This window comes from Salmo trutta, chromosome 34 (assembly GCF_901001165.1).
Source record: "Salmo trutta chromosome 34, fSalTru1.1, whole genome shotgun sequence".
Lineage (NCBI taxonomy): Eukaryota > Metazoa > Chordata > Actinopteri > Salmoniformes > Salmonidae > Salmo > Salmo trutta.
The window spans coordinates 34,283,084-34,301,359 of NC_042990.1; the positions used below are offsets into that span (position 1 = coordinate 34,283,084).

The following is an 18,276-nucleotide window of genomic DNA, read 5'->3' on the forward strand; positions in this document are numbered from 1 at the left end:
TTGAGTCAATAAGTATTCAATCCTTTTGTTATGGCAAGCCTAAATAATTTCAGGAGTAAAAATGTGCTTAACAATGTCACATAATAAGATGCATGGACTCCCTCTGTGCTCAATAACAGTGTTTAACATAATTTGAAAATGACTACCCCATCTCTGTACCCCACATATATAATTATCTGTAAGGTTCCTCAGTTGATCAGTGAATTTCAAGCACAGTTTCAACCACAAAGACCAGGGAGGTTTTTCAAATGGTTCGCAAAGAAGGGCACCTATTAGTATATGGGTAAAAAAAGGAAAAACAGAGATTGAATATACCTTTGAGCATGGTGAAGTTATTAATTACACTCTGGATTGCGTATCAACACACCCAGTCACTACAAAGATAAAGGTGCCCTTCCTAACTTCGTTGCCGGAGAAGAAGGAAACCACTCAGGGATTTCACCATGAGGCCAATGGTGATTTTAAAACAGTTACAGAGTTTAATGGCTGTGATAGGAGAAAACTGAGGATGGATCAACAACATTGTCGTTACTCCACAATATTAACATACATGACAGAGTGAAAATAAGGAAGCCTGTAAAGATTTTTTTTAAATTGTAAAACATGCATCCTGTTTGCAATAAGGCACTAAAGTAATACTGCAGAAAAATGGGGCAAAGGAATTAACTTTATGTCCTGAATACCAAGCGTTATGTTTGGGGCAAATCCAACACAACACATTACTGAGTACCACTCCTTACGTTTCTAAGCATGGTGGTGATTGCATCATGTTATTGCTATGCTTGACATCAGCAAGGACTAGGGAGGTTTTTGGATAAAAAATAAACGGAATAGAGCTAAGCCCAGGCAACATTTTTGAGGAAAACTTGGTTTCAGTAAGACAACCTAAAACCCATGGCCAAATGCACACTGAAGTTGCTTACTAAGACGACGTTGAATGTTCCTGAATGGCCTAGTTACTGTTTTGACTTAAATCAGCTTGAAAAGCTATGGCAAGGCATGACAGATATTTAAGATTTTTTTACAGAATAATGGGAAAATATTGTAAAATCCATGTGGTCAAAGCTCTGAGCGACTCAACTGTAATCGCTGCAAAAGGTGATTCTAACATGTATTGATTCAGGGGGTTGAATACTTAACTAATCAATATATATTAGTGTTTTATGTTCCATACATTACAATTTTTTTAAATTATTGTTCTTCCACTTTTGAAATGAAACAGTGTTTTGTGTAGATTGTTGACAAAAAAAATGTAATCCCACGTTGTAACAACTAAATGTGGATAAAGTTAAGGGGTGTGAATACTTTCTGAATGCATTGTATATTGTATGTATCACATATGATTATGTTGCATAGGTCAGGGTTTGAATGGGCATCAGAACTCCTTTAGGTTATGAAGATACCCTTAAATCTAACTGGTTGTTGATACTGACGGTTGCACAACACATTCATTCTCATTTGAAAGTTGTTTGTTTTGGGATGGTTTCAGAAATCAATGTTTGTGATGGATGGCTGGGAAACTTGAAGCTTGTGTTACTGCCTGTCTGCCACACATGATTCATACTGTACACTATACCAACTAACAGGCTGCTGGAGGTGTGGTGGCAGGCAGCTGTTTAAAAAAAAATCCACATCCAAAAACAAACCCCTTCAGCCTTCCTTAAAGACTATCATTGCCCGCTGTGTATTGATGATCAAAGGCTAAATTTCCGTTTTTTTCACTGTCCAGTGTGTACTGTACCCCTGAAGCAGAATACCTGACGCCATTTTGAAAAGTCTTAAAGTCCAGATTCACAAAACACTTCTTACGAAAAAACTTAAGAAGTTTTTTAAGGGGAAAAATAAGAAGTTCATAAGTTAGTTTGTAAGTTCAATTCCTCAAAATGTTCTTAGGAATTCAAAGTTTTCGTAGGAACTTAGTAAATATCTTTCCTAAGAACTGAAACATCTTGATATGTGGCATTGACATTAGTGACGTGCTTGAAACCAATAAATAAGCCTATGTGACAGGGATCACGGGATTTGTCCCACTTTAATAAAGTGATGATATTTCCATTTTATTATATTTATTCATCTGCTTTATGTCTCAAGAAAAAAAAATTATACAGAAAAACAAATGTTATTTTTCACACATTGTAGCCATCAGACTAGCTACATCAAAACCAAAATGGATAACCAAGGAAAGCGCAATAAAACTTCAGCAAACAAGAGCTTAAAGTGAAGGTGGAGGAAATAGCAGCCAGGAAAAGGTTGCTGTTGGGGAGACTCGATAACTGCGGGGTCACTGCAGAGTCCACTGGGTGAGAGTGGCCAAGTCTGTCTCTGCCGTCAGGGCTATGGCAAGGGACAGTGACACCGTAAAAAAAAGTGGTCTGACATCAAGTCGGCTGTTAAGAAGATGGAATCTGAGAGAAGCAAGGAGTTGAAGAAGACTGGAGGGGGGTATCGACCATTCATGTGGACCAGCTGGAGGAGAAAGTGTTGTCCATGATAGACGGTGGTAGAGGGACTGCACGACCGGTAAGTTAGCTATCTAGCTAGCTAGCTACTTAGCACTTCTAGAATATAGTAATATGTTGTTAATTACTAGCTAGCTAGATACTACTCATGTAATTAGTTTTCTTGTTGTATTTAAATGTCCGGTAGCCAACTGTGTCTGTGGCAATGTCCGGTAGCCAACTGTGTCTGTGGCATAACGTTCATGGTTACGAAAGTATCCATTCGTCAAAAGACAATAGATTAGCTGTCCTAAAGTTAAGTACATTTCCAAGAAGAAACCCTGAAACATTGTTTTCAAGAATCCCATTTCTTGACATTTTTCTTAGGAAGAAACATAGGAAAGAACGTAAGAACATGTCCAATAACTTTATTGAGGAATAGCAACTTTGTTTAATTAACTTTCTTCATAAGTCTATAGTTAAGGGAAAAATGGCAGTTAAGAAGAAATATCTTCTTAAGACGGTTTTGTGAGTCTGGGCCCTGGTTTTTGTAGTCACTCTCAAGATTGGAGATCTGGCACCAACGAATACCATGCAACATTGAACGACAGGGACAAGGCAAGTAAACTAACAGCATACACAAACAGTGGTGACAAACGAACATATTTTTTTCAGTGAATATGAAAAATGACAGGTGACCTTAGGAAAAACGAAGTGCAGCTCAGTTGAAAAATCAGAAAAGTTCTCCATTATTATAATTACTAATTTGTTTCTGCAAGGGAAGGTAGGGACCGGCCGATGTGGATGTGTGGATACACTCCAGGAGATACTCTTTTATTCAGACGCATCTGGAATTTGATGGATGTTGAGCGATTGCTGGATTCCTTTTACTGTACGCCGCGTGGTAGAATTTACAGAGAAATACAGTACAATCCAGGAACATCTCAACATGACAGAATGTAAATCACTACTCTACTGAAGCAGCTGGTTTAAGAAGTGTAAAAAAAAACAGGAAGAGACAGGTTTGATGGAGGAACAAGACCAGTAGAAACCTCGTCTTAGGAAGAAGAAACTGCAGGAAACAGTGTAACCCCTAGCCCTGGGTTCAAATAGTATTATACGTATTTTTACCAAATCATTTTGGGTTTTGAATTGAGCCTGTCTGGAGTGCCAGATGGGCAGAACATGGACGATTCCATGGGGCAATTAAGTGCAACTGACCTACATGAAAGAAAAGAAATACCAACAAAGCTGGGTCTGGGAACCACACTAAACAGGTGATGTATCAGACTGGAGTTTGTCCCTACAGTGAGATTCATAGCTCACTCCATAGTATCTCTATCAAAGCACAATGCAGCCATGCTAGTCTCTTTGCATTCGCCTCGTTGACAACCCATTTGACCTCTCCCAGCTTGTTAGTGATACACAGAGACACTCGTCTATAGGGACAGAGGACAGGGAGCAGATTGACTTTGATGTAGATGGATAGAGAAAGAGCTCTTGTCTGTCTCTCTGTGTGTGTCTGTCTATCTGGCTATGTGTCTAGCTGTGTGTCTGCCTGCCTGGCTGACATCAAGTTTGCAGACGACACTACAGTGGTAGGCCTGATTACCAACAACGACGAGATGGCCTACAGGGAGGAGGTGAGGGCCTTCGGAGTGTGGTGTCTGGAAAATAACCTCTCACTCAACATCAACAAAACAAAGGAGATGATCGTGGACTACAGGAAACAGCTGAGGGAGCACCCCCCCATCCACATCGAAGGGACAGTAGCGGAGAAGGTGAAAAGTTGTAAATTCCTCGGCGTACACATCACAGACAAACTGAAATGGTCCACCCACACAGACAGTGTAGTGAAGAAGGCGCAACAGAGCCTCTTCAACCTCAGGAGGCTGAAGAAATGTGGCTTGTTATCTAAAACACTCACAAACTTTTACAGATGTATCACCGCCTAGAACGGCAATTGCACCGCCCTCAACCACAAGGTTCTCCAGAGGGTAGTGCGGTCTGCACAACGCATCACCAGGACAAACTACCTGCCCTCCAGGACACCTACACCACCCGATGTCACAGGAAGGCCAAAAAGATCATCAAGGACAACAACCACCCGAGCCACTGCCTGTTCACCCCGCTATCATCCAGAAGGCGAGGTCAGTACAGGTGCATCAAAGCTGGGACCGAGAGACTGAAAAACAGCTTCTATCTCAAGACCATCAGACTGTTAAACAGCCAACACTAACATAGAGAGGCTGCTGCCAACATACGGACTTAAATCTCTGGCCGCTTCAATAAACATACTTAATAAAGGTATCACTAGTCACTTTAAATAACGCCACTTTAATAATGTTTACATAGATGTAACACTAGTCACTTTAAATAATGCCACTTTTAATAATGTTTACATGTCCTACATTACTCATCTAATGTATATACTGTATTCTACACCATCTACTGCATCTGCCTATGCCATCGCTCATCCATATATTTCTATATACATATTCTTATTCATCCCTTTACATTTGTGTGTATTTGTGTGTATAAGGTAGTTGTTGTGAATTTGTTAGATTACTTGTTAGATTTTACTGCATAGTCGGAACTGGAAACACAAGCATTTCGCTACACTCGTATTAACATCTGCTAACCATGTGTATGTGACCAATACAATTTGATTTAAGTTGATTTGTCTCTCTCTCCATCCATCCATCCATCCATCCATCTGCCTGTCTGTCTGTTTCTGTGTGTGTCTGTGGGTTTACTGTGACATATCTTAAACAGAGTACCCTCTCCTCCTGTTGTGCCTTCCTACTCCTTCTCAGAACTCAACAAGCAAGGAAACGTTCATGGTGCACACTATATCAGTGTTCCTCAACCCTGCTCCTGAAGAGCCACAGAATTGCAGGGTTTTGTCCCACCTCAGCAGTGCAACACCTGATTCAGCTTATCAAGTCGTTGATTGAAGATAAGTTGATTATTTGAATTAGGTGTGATGGCACTAAGCTGAGACTAAACATAGAAAAGTAAGGCTATGTCAGGAAAAGGTACTAGCTGTCAAATCCTTGCTACCTCGGTCTTTGCTTCCTCAATAATTCCTCTCAAAGGGATCTTGGATCAACTCTTCCAATGCACTTTTAGAGGGAATTGAGGAAACAGTACGATTTTTTTCAGACACAGCCCAGCACTGAGTATCACTGTAATCAGCTCTACAGTAATGTCTCAACAACCACAAGCTTTATAACAATAGTTGTAAGGGAAATGAAAGCAGGAGACTACATACCCACACACCTAGGCAGAGGTGCGCTCCACATGCGCCTCCCTCCTCCAAGGCAGATGACCTCTGGCACTCCCTCCAGTCGGTAGCCCATGTTGCAAGAGAACGTCAGGGTGTCCCCGATGCTGAAGCTGTAGCCGTTCCTCCGGCCGAACTGTGGCATCCCCGGGTCCTCACAAGGCTCCAAGTTGTACTCTGAAGAAGCAGGAGGTTGTGTCAAGTCAAACTTTTCCGATCATGTACACTCAATGATGGTTCTCGTTTGAATGCAGTCCATACTCCAAGTTGTATTAATAGGGCTCTGGTCAAAAAGTAGGGCACACTACAGCCCCATAGGGCACTGGTCAAAAGTAGTGCACTATAAAGGGAATAGGGTGCCATTTGGGACCCAAACAACCTGTGAAGTAGATCCACATCCACATGTCATGGGATTGTTTGACTGCACTGTATACTCCAAGTCATGTCAAGAAGGTAATTACATAATGTCAAGTGATACTCTCGATAAGTAGTGTACCTGTCATCTGTCTCTCACATTCAAATCGATGGAGTTTGTTTGAGTGCAGTGCATACTCAAAATAATACAATTCTAAAGTGAGGAATAATGTAGACGTTTGTTATTCATTGATTAGTGACTTTACGGCTTTTGAAGTCTGCCTAAAAGTGATTGTATCTGCCTTCTAAATGTATGCAATGCAAATGCATTATTCATCACCGCTATAGCTTCGGATCAAAACTTTCTCATGTCTAGATTTACATGTGTCAGCATTCCTGTGATGATGCCACCAAACACACACACAATGAATACACACACACACACACACACACACACACACACACACACACACACACACACACACACACACACACACACACACACAGACAGAATACGCTCACACATACACACACAATGAATACACACACACACACACAGACAGAATACGCTCACACATACACACACACTGAATACACACACACACACACACAGACAGAATACGCTCACACATACACAATGAATACACACACACACACACACACACACACACACACACACACACACACACAAACACACCGTTAAATGCCATCAACAAACCCTGTCAACATCTATCTTTTTTATGTCTCAGAAGGGGTGACATCCTGAAGGACACTTAAGGATTTATAAAGGTACAATATGTTTCTATATGACCCCAAAACACTTCAGGGATGACTAACTGAAAGGTATTGAAGATGTGTGTCTCTGGGGTGAGGCAGGACTAGTTCAAGGGGATGTCAGAACGCTGGACAGAGCACTGGAGGCATGTGAAGCTAGGCGGAAAGAAGCTCTCAGTCCGCTAGGAGACTTTAATAAGCAGAAACAGCAAAGAGACTGCCCCATCAATCTCTATCTCTCCCTGTCTCTCTTTCTTTCTTTCTCCCTCTCTCTCTCTTTTTCCCTCTATCTCAAACACACATCTGTCTCTTACCCAAGGTCTTGGAGGATCAACTACCTTGCTTTTCCACCAAGGTGCATGAATTGACCAGCAACACTGAAGTACATAGGAGATTCAGCAACACACACACGCACACTCACACACACGCACCCCACACACACACACACACGCACCCCACACACACACACACACCGATACACACCCTACACACACACCGACACACACACTCCTCCTACTCACCAGAGAAGGTAATATTGAATCCCTCGTAGGATATAGAAAAGTCAGATATAAATCGCAGTTGGGCCTTGAAGTTCCCGTAGAGTCCTGCATTGGTGTGGGAGGGCAGCTCATTACCCGTGAGGCGCGCCAGGGGCTGGACGAAGCTTCCATTCTCTGTGATGAGCAGATAGTCATGGTGATCTTCCAGGTGGAAGGTGTTGAAGGTGAATTGGACTCCTATTGGGACAAACACAAAGGTGTTCAGCCAATAATAAGCTAGGTCTAGAGGTGCACAGCCAATAATAAGCCAGGTCCAGCGGAGAACATCCAATACTATGGTTCAAGCTACCTGTCAGCCTTCCCTGATTAAATTATCAAATTCAATGAAACGAAGGCATAATCTGAGAGGAGAAAAGCCAAGTGGAGATAGAGAGTGGACTTAATCTCATTACATTCAAAGTTGAGGTCAGTTCTTATAAAAAGAGGGCTCTGGATATTCTTTTCTTAAAGGAGGGGGATGATAGAGAGACTGCATTTCAATTCGCAGCGATTATTCAGAGAAACATAATGGTCGTCCATATTGAATATCTTAGCAGACATGGGAAATTAAAATTACAAAGAATTTTCATTCTCAACCCAGAGCCTTGTATTATAATGATATTTCAGAGAGATGGGCTGGGAAGAGGACCTATAGTGAATCAGTATTCATGTCCCACAATGCCTTTCACCAAGCTGCTGATAAAGTGAATAGGAGTCGATTTTTCAGTTTATTAATTCATATATAATTCTACAGTATCAACATTTGTACGTATTGTTTGCCTGTCTCTCTTAATTCAATCATTTATATATGTTATATATCTGTAGACAGAATAGCTGTCTATGTCAATAATAGTTATGATGGGTCACAAAAATACTTCAGGTTTGTAGTACCATAAGAACATTGTGTGATTATAGGCAGAATAGAATTTGAGTGTTAGCTACCTAGGAACATTCAATATATATTCTCAAACTTGATTTAAAAGTCAGCACCTATGTTGTTGGCTAATTTCAGACATGGATGGCTCTGTCTTGACTGGACAGCTTGGGGGTCATTCTAGACTAATAGGGAAGGGAGCTAAGCTAACCAAGGCTTACCTTTGCCGTGGCTGACCTCCACAGTCCAGGTACAGTTGAGTGAGCTAGGATACACCTCAGGATATCCAGGGGACAGGATGGTGCCGCCGGGCCCTCGCACATCACCTCCACACAACGCTGGGGAACAAAGATGGGGTTTTTTGATGAGTTTTTTGTTTTTGCAGAGAACAGAAATATGCCAGTGTTTCTATGTCAAACAGTTTTGTTATATTTCAGTCTTCTGTGATGTATATAAAGTGTAATATTTTTTAACTGTATTTCTGACATGTTAGAGGTGTCTTCTTTTTTTCAATCCCATAACCGTGTGCAATGTGTATACTTCTGTTTTAAAGTAGATTCGTTAAAGACGACCAAGAAACACTCTGTGTGACCCTGATTTAGCCCACTGCAGTAAAAGGTTAACTCAACCCTCTGAGTCACACAAACAACCCGAGCGGGTGGAAGCACAGCGTCAGCGATGCAGGAACTCTTGGAGCAGATTGAGGGGTTAAGTGCATTGCTTAAGGGGGCTACGGCAGCCATGTTAAATCATGGACAAACAGTAACCCTCAGTGTAAAGCGAAGTCAGTTTGGCACGTTTTATCTGATGTGATGCTGTTCTGTAACTCTTGAGGGAGATTGAGGAAGTGAAACCTCTCTTCTTCTCTTCCTCCTCTCAACCTCTCCTCTCTTCCTTCTCAGTATGCACTAGTACTAATCTGTCCCAGACAGATGCAGCTCTGTATCAATAATGAATGGAGCAACTTAATAGGCTTTGTATTAAGCACTTAATACAAAGCCTTATCGTACAGGGAAATGTGGACAACTACATTGATCTTATTCTGTTCCTTACTCCCCCCTCTCTCTCTCTCTCTCTCTCTCTCTCTCTCTCTCTCTCTCTCTCTTTCCCCTTCCCCCTCTCCCTCTCTCTCTCTCTCTTTCCCCTTCCCCCTCTCCCTCTCTCTCTCTCCTCCCTCTCTCTCTATATATCTCTCACTCTCTATATATCTCTCACTCTCTATATATCTCTCACTCTCTCTATATCTCTCACTCTCCCTCTCACTCTCTCCTCACTATCTGAGCAAGAAACGCACTGAACAAGATGTTTCACTATGACATGCTATGCCCTCAATTTGTATATTGAAGAACCCAGAAAATCAACATTTCAGCACATCAGGACCCTCATTTGTATGCCCTGGCATGGAGACCACATTCTCCCCACTATTCCACTTAGGTCAGATTCCGCAACCCTCCACCCCCCTCCCTCTTACCCCCAATGCATACATAAAAGCCTTCAGAGTCATAACAGGAGGCAGGTGAGGTGAGATGACAAGCTATAGCGCAGGTAAAAGGTGCTCCCGGATCCCTAATCTGGTGAGGAGATCAGTTCCTATCAGGCCAAGCAGCCATCACAGCAAATTGCCTCTGTGATTCACCTGCACATACAGCCTAATGGCCTGGCATTGAATTGCATTGTCTCAGTTTAGCTTACTCCCTGGACAAGAAAATAGATCTCTGAAATCTAAACACGGAGAGATGAACGAGCTAAAAGGTTTTGTCAGTCCCAGAGTCGCTGGGCTGATTCTCTTTCACCTGGCAGCCAATTTACATGAACTGTCATTGACTCAAGTATTGAACAACCACTCTTGTAGGCTACATTTCTCAGCACAAAAACACAATTCAAACCTTCATTGGTTTTGTCAATAGGCAGTTTGGCGCTATCTTTGGCATCATATAATATGAGAGAATATTTAAACTAATCGAGGCTTGTTGAAAGTGATTCCTCAAGATTTGATAGCTCAAGATTTGATAGCTCAAGATTTGATAGCTCAAGATTTGATAAGATTTGATAGCTCAAGATATCCTGGAGAGAAACCCTCCTGTAGGTTTTCACACCAACCCTGTTCCTGGAGAGCTACCGTGCTGTAGGTTTTAACTCCAAACCTGTTCCTGGAGAGCTACAAACCTGTAGGTTTTAACTTCAACCCTGTTCCTGGAGAGCCACCCTCCTGTAGGTTTTCACTCCAACCCCAGCTGTAACTAACCTGATTCAGCTTATCAACCAGCTAATTATTAGAATCAGGTGCACTAGATAACCTACAGGATGTTAGCTCTCCAGGAACAGAGCACTAGCCTGGTGGTCAGATATGTACTATGGAGAGCCCTGATCTAGAGTAGATCACTAACCTGGTGGTCAGATATGTACTATGGAGAGCCCTGATCTAGAGTAGATCACTAACCTGGTGGTCAGATATGTACTATGGAGAGCCCTGATCTAGAGTAGATCACTAACCTGGTGGTCAGATATGTACTATGGAGAGCACTGATCTAGAGTAGATCCCTAACCTGGTGGTCAGATATGTACTATGGAGAGCCCTGATCTAGAGTAGATCACTAACCTGGTGGTCAGATATGTACTATACAAACTACTTTAGCCCACTTCTTATGTGTTCAGCACCACAATGACCATGACATGTGAGTAACGCACAAAAACATCTGGTAAACAGGCTAGTAGGATTCTGCCAAAACCTTGGTCACGATGGCTACTGTCCATACCATGAAAAATAAACAGAGATCTGCACACTATCGAATGCTTCCGCAGTTCATGACTTAGCCTAATATACCCTGCATCTGAAAGTCACTGGATGTGCATACCTAAACTCGTTTTGGAAATGATTTCAACTGGTTTGAACTGGTTCGTACCATCACAGGTGGGCAGAGGGTGGCTCCACCAGTGGTTCTTCTCACAGACCAGAGGTTCCTCGTGGTTTAGCCTGTATCCAGGGTCACAGCCGAACGACACAGTCGAACCGATGGTGAAGTCTTGACCGTAACGCAACCCGTTGACCGGGAAGCCTGGGTCCTGGCAGGAGTAGGTGTCCACGGTCACGCCTGAAGATTAAAATGTTATGGGGTCAACAACATCAAACGTCTCATACAGGGAATATGAAGCTGTAACAATTTGAAATCATTGTCAGAGCTAAAACTATGGGTAGGGCTAGGAATTTGTTCTGACCACATGATCTGACCAGGAACACCTGGGTCACTACACTAGACCAGTACTATGGTAGATGATCTGACCTGGAACACCTGGGTCACTACACTAGACTAGTACTATGGTACTATGGTAGATGATCTGACCTGGAACACCTGGGTCACTACACTAGACTAGTACTATGGTAGATGATCTGACCTGGAACACCTGGGTCACTACACTAGACTAGTACTATGGTAGATGATCTAACCAGGAACACCTGGGTCACTACACTAGACTAGTACTATGGTAGATGATCTGACCTGGAACACCTGGGTCACTAAACTAGTACTATGGTAAATGATCTGACCTGGAAGACCTGGGTTACTACACTAGACTAGTACCATGGTAGATGATCTGACCTGGAACACCTGGGTCACTACACTAGACTAGTACTATGGTAGATGATCTGACCTGGAACACCTGGGTCACTACACTAGACTAGTACTATGGTAGATGATCTGACCTGGAACACCTGGGTCACTACACTAGACTAGTACTATGGTAGATGATCTGACCTGGAACACCTGGGTCACTACACTAGACTAGTACTATGGTAGATGATCTGACCAGGAACACCTGGGTTACTACACTAGACTAGTACTATGGTAGATGATCTGACCTGGAACATCTGGGTCACTACACTAGACTAGTACTATGGTAGATGATCTGACCTGGAACACCTGGGTCACTACACTAGACTTACTCTCATAGATGATCTTAAATCCACTGTTGGAGCGGCTGTTGTCGGTGGTGAATAGCATGTACAGGTGGTTAGTACTGCTGAACAGGAACTGGGGCACCTGGGTACCGTTGAATGAGCCGACCAGAGGAGAGAGCAGGTTGGGCCCATCGTGGATCTCCAGGAAGTCATAGCCCAGCTCTGTCTGAAACCTGGACCAATGACAGAGGAGGAATTATGAAATATACACATTTTATTTACTTGTGATAATACATAGTCAGTTCTACAGTTGCATAAACTTCGATTAAGTCTACTACTGCACTAAAAAGCACTTTCAAAGGAGACTTTATAAATATACAATAAATAAGCAATAAGATTCCATTATGGGTGCATTCATTGATGCAGAAATCCATTCTCCGTACTCAACAGTTTGGGAATGCTAATAGAATAAAATAGAATACATTGAACAACTTTAGTGATATAATGGACAAGTACTTGTCAAAGGTGATCTTGATGGAGCGTCCGGGCTCGGTCTCGATGACCCACTCACAGCTGAGGGAGCCCTTATAGTATCCAGGCCACCCTGGGGACAGGATTACCCCACTGGGAGAGGAGAAGTGGCCTCCGCAGGGGGCTACGGAGGAGAGGGGGGAGAGAGATTTTTAAGAGAGAGAGTTTTAAATAACTCAAAATGCCCAGCTTGATGATCTAATCTGGCAAACAGTATCATACAGCGTACTGTACATGCTAACATGAGGCTCTTTATTCCTACTCCATATGAGTGATGTCACCACAGTATCAGGGACGTAAGGTGCAGGGTGAATGACTGACAGGAAGTCAGATTGAAGGTGACTGCTTGGCCTACAGTACCCTTGTTTCCTGTCCCCAATCCCCAGGTGTCCCTAAGCCTTCCCGAGTATCCTCCAACACACAGGTGAGTGTCCTCTAGTATCCTACAACACAGGTGAGTGTCCTCTAGTATCCTACAACACAGGTGAGTGTCCTCTAGTATCCTACAACACAGGTGAGTGTCCTCTAGTATCCTACAACACAGGTGAGTGTCCTCTAGTATCCTACAACACAGGTGAGTGTCCTCTAGTATCCTACAACACAGGTGAGTGTCCTCTAGTATCCTACAACACACAGGTGAGTGTCCTCTAGAATCCAATCTGCTTACACTCACTTAGACTTTTGTCTGTGTCAGGAACAGGGTAATTACCCTAAAATACATGCATGTACGGACGTGCACATGTACACGCAGGCACACACACGTACACACAAACATGCACTCACACACGCACGTGCACACACATACACACACCCACACAAACACAACCAGTCTCTCCTCTCCCCAAGAAGAGCAGGATAATTACCTTCACATTTAGGGATGGGTCCGCTCCACATCACCTTGCCGTTGTCCAGCTCGCAGGTGATGGTCTGGGCCCCCTGGGTCTTGATGAAGCCGTCCTCACAGATCACTGAGATGGAGCTGCCCAGCTGGAAGTTGTCCCCGAAGCGCCTCGCATTTATCGGGATGCCCGGGTCGGGACACTCGTTGTGGCCGAACGCTGAAAACACAAATGTTTTGATTTCGCTTTGCCAGATGTAACCGTGCTGCTAACTGATTTACTTCCTTGTCTGTCCCTGTCGCCTTACTGGGCTCCAACCAGTGATCTTCTGATCGTACACCCATGTAACTGCTAGCTTGAAAACCTACAAACCAGTTGTGCCATGGAAAATCATCTGATTAAATGGCACCATTGGTGACATTTCAAGCTGTGGGGTGAGTTTATCCGGTACAATCTATCCCACATTTTTTTGTATTTGAGATGCCTGAGCGGTTGGGGCGAGGCTAGTTGTGGTCTGAGTTGGTTGCTCAAATCTAGAGTAGACAAACAGAACCCAACACTTCACTTCTAGTGACACCAGCATAGATTAAGCATAGACCTTGTAACAAAGGGGATGTTGAAAGGGCTCTAGCGTTAAGCATTAAGAGACTCAAGAAGATAGTCGAGGGCACTTCATGACATGAAAACAACCACTTTCCCCTTCTAAAGGGTGTTTATTATTTCCCTTGTAGTGCTAGTGACCTCAAAGCTATTTTTTCAGAACTTTATGAAGCATAGAGGGGATTTAATCCCTGGAGGAAGATGTCTTCCAACTAAATTGGCCTTAAACTCTTGTTACCATAGCCTCGCAGGTCAAGTCAGACTGACTGACTGATGGATGTCTTGTGACAGAAAGCCCCCCAGTTGAACATAACATCAGTGCAACATTGTTCAATCATGTCACTGACAGTTCCTTACTAAAATAACATGGAGTCTGGTTGTCAATCAGAAAGGCCAGCTCCTAAGATTGTTCCTAATGACTTGGGCCTTATTTGCACAAAGGATTTCATGGCCTCTTTTTTTCCCCCACATTCTTTTGACAGAAGTGATGGATTGGCGTGACATTTTGCGTCTCCTTCAGAAAGCAACAGTTACGAGGCCATTTTGAAAAGGATAACCATAACCGTGAGGGCAAAGTCGATTGGGTGGAAATTGATTAAGCCCTTACGTGATAACTAAAAACAATTGACACAGATATGAGATAGGCCAGGGTAGGACAAATATCAAAAGGATTCAATCATGACAAAATATACAGGACTATAGTCATCATTGTAAAGTCACCACAAGGTGCCACAAAACGAAAGATATAGCCACAGCTAACATTACCAAGGGCCAAACTCAATTGCACTCGGTTTATGGCAGAGTAACCATGGAAACAGCACAACATGGGTTCAACTGAAATGAGCCCTAATCAACTAACATGGTCAAATCAAACGAAGAACAGCACAGAACGCAATATCAAGGTGAAACCTACTGCTGTAGGTGATGTTGAACCCTCGTCCAGCCATGGAGTGGTCCGCCTGGAACTCCAGCCTCAGTATGTTAGTGTTACTGTCGAGGTGGGAGGGGTACTCGGCCCCCGAGAAGCGTCCCAGGACGGTGGCGTCCAGCAGCTCGCCGTCCTTCACAGTAAGGAAGTCGTAAGGCGCCTCCAGGTCAAAGTCGTTGAAGGCCAGGTGGATGCGGCTGCCGGGTTCCGATAGGATCAGCCACACGCAGTTCATGTTGTTGCTGTAGCCTTCTGGGTAGTCGGGTGATAGGACCGTGCCCATTGGCGCCGTGAAGTTGGACAGGCATGGAACTGTGGAGGAGAGGGATAGGAAGAGAAAAGACGGCGTGAATGCACTTCATAATGCCTGGAACTGAATGTAGCAGAAATTGATGAAACATCTGTCAATATGGTATCAACATCATTTTCAACAGTGATCTGGTTTCACTGGTTTTGATAAGACACTGACATAAATGTAGATTGATAAGGGAGACAAGACACTACCCTCTACCAAGACACTACCATCTACCAAGACACTACCCTCTACCAAGACACTAACCTCTACCAAGACACTACCCTCTACCAAGACACTAACCTCTACCAAGACACTACCCTCTACCAAGACACTAACCTCTACCAAGACACTACCCTCTACCAAGACACTACCAAGACACTACCATCTACCTAGACACTACCAAGACACTACCATCTACCAAGACACTACCCTCTACCAAGACACTACCCTCTACCAAGACACTACCCTCTACCAAGACACTACCCTCTACCAAGACACTACCCTCTACCAAGACACTACCCTCTACCAAGACAGTACCCTCTACCAAGACACTACCCTCTACCAAGACACTACCCTCTACCAAGACACTACCCTCTAACCTCTACCAAGACACTACCCTCTACCAAGACACTACCCTCTACCAAGACACTACCATCTACCAAGACACTAACCTCTACCAAGACACTACCCACTACCAAGACACTACCCTCTACCAAGACACTACCCTCTACCAAGACACTACCCTCTACCAAGACACTAACCTCTACCAAGACACTACCCTCTACCAAGACACTACCCTCTACCAAGACACTAACCTCTACCAAGACACTAACCTCTACCAAGACACTACCCTCTACCAAGACACTACCCTCTACCAAGACACTACCCTCTACCAAGACAGTACCCTCTACCAAGACACTACCCTCTACCAAGACACTACCCTCTACCAAGACACTACCCTCTACCAAGACACTACCCTCTAACCTCTACCAAGACACTACCCTCTACCAAGACACTACCCTCTACCAAGACACTACCATCTACCAAGACACTAACCTCTACCAAGACACTACCCACTACCAAGACACTACCCTCTACCAAGACACTACCCTCTACCAAGACACTACCCTCTACCAAGACACTACCCTCTACCAAGACACTACCCTCTACCAAGACACTAACCTCTACCAAGACACTAACCTCTACCAAGACACTACCCTCTACCAAGACACTACCCTCTACCAAGACACTAACCTCTACCAAGACACTACCAAGACACTACCATCTACCAAGACACTACCCTCTACCAAGACACTACCATCTACCAAGACACTACCATCTACCAAGACACTACCATCTACCAAGACACTACCCTCTACCTAGACACTACCCTCTACCAAGACACTACCCTCTACCAAGACACTACCCTCTACCTAGACACTACCCTCTACCAAGACACTACCCTCTACCAAGACACTACCAAGACACTACCATCTACCAAGACACTACCCTCTACCAAGACACTACCCTCTACCTAGACACTACCCTCTACCAAGACACTAACCTCTACCAAGACACTACCAAGACACTACCATCTACCAAGACACTACCCTCTACCAAGACACTACCCTCTACCAAGACACTACCATCTACCAAGACACTACCCTCTACCAAGACACTACCATCTACCAAGACACTACCATCTACCAAGACACTACCCTCTACCAAGACACTACCCTCTACCAAGACACTACCCTCTACCAAGACACTACCCTCTACCAAGACACTACCCTCTACCAAGACACTACCATCTACCAAGACACTACCCTCTACCAAGACACTACCCTCTACCAAGACACTACCCTCTACCAAGACACTACCCTCTACCAAGACACTACCCACTACCAAGACACTGCCCACTACCAAGACACTAACCTCTACCAAGACACTACCATCTACCAAGACACTACCCTCTACCAAGACACTACCCTCTACCAAGACACTGCCCACTACCAAGACACTAACCTCTACCAAGACACTACCCTCTACCAAGACACACCATCTACCAAGACACTACCATCTACCAAGACACTACCCTCTACCAAGACACTACCCTCTACCTAGACACTACCCTCTACCAAGACACTACCCTCTACCAAGACACTACCCTCTACCTAGACACTATCCTCTACCAAGACACTACCCTCTACCAAGACACTACCAAGACACTACCATCTACCAAGACACTACCCTCTGCCTAGACACTACCCTCTACCTAGACACTACCCTCTACCAAGACACTAACCTCTACCAAGACACTACCAAGACACTACCCTCTACCAAGACACTACCCTCTACCAAGACACTACCATCTACCAAGACACTACCCTCTACCAAGACACTACCATCTACCAAGACACTACCATCTACCAAGACACTACCCTCTACCAAGACACTACCCTCTACCTAGACACTACCCTCTACCAAGACACTACCCTCTACCAAGACACTACCCTCTACCAAGACACTACCCTCTACCAAGACACTACCATCTACCAAGACACTGCCCACTACCAAGACACTAACCTCTACAAAGACACTACCATCTACCAAGACACTACCCTCTACCAAGACACTACCCTCTACCAAGACACTGCCCACTACCAAGACACTAACCTCTACCAAGACACTACCCTCTACCAAGACACTACAAAGACACTACCATCTACCTAGACACTACCAAGACACTACCATCTACCAAAACACTACCATCTACCAAGACACTACCCTCTACCAAGACACTACCCTCTACCAAGACACTACCCTCTACCAAGACACTACCATCTACCAAGACACTACCCTCTACCAAGACACTACCCTCTACCAAGACACTACCCTCTACCAAGACACTACCCTCTACCAA

At 44.0% G+C, this 18,276-nt stretch overlaps 1 protein-coding gene across 1 annotated transcript in view; it reads right to left on the reverse strand.

Annotated features, from left to right (window-relative positions):
* The window catches only part of LOC115174068 (CUB and sushi domain-containing protein 3), a gene marked incomplete in the record, with an annotated part of 716,433 nt that overhangs the window by 226,237 nt on the left and 471,920 nt on the right, over window positions 1-18,276 (reverse strand). The window contains 8 exon segments of the mRNA XM_029732731.1: window positions 5,713-5,901; window positions 7,374-7,589; window positions 8,487-8,603; window positions 11,169-11,357; window positions 12,206-12,393; window positions 12,677-12,815; window positions 13,555-13,749; window positions 15,044-15,370. Coding sequence (XP_029588591.1) covers window positions 5,713-5,901; window positions 7,374-7,589; window positions 8,487-8,603; window positions 11,169-11,357; window positions 12,206-12,393; window positions 12,677-12,815; window positions 13,555-13,749; window positions 15,044-15,370 — 1,560 coding nt within the window.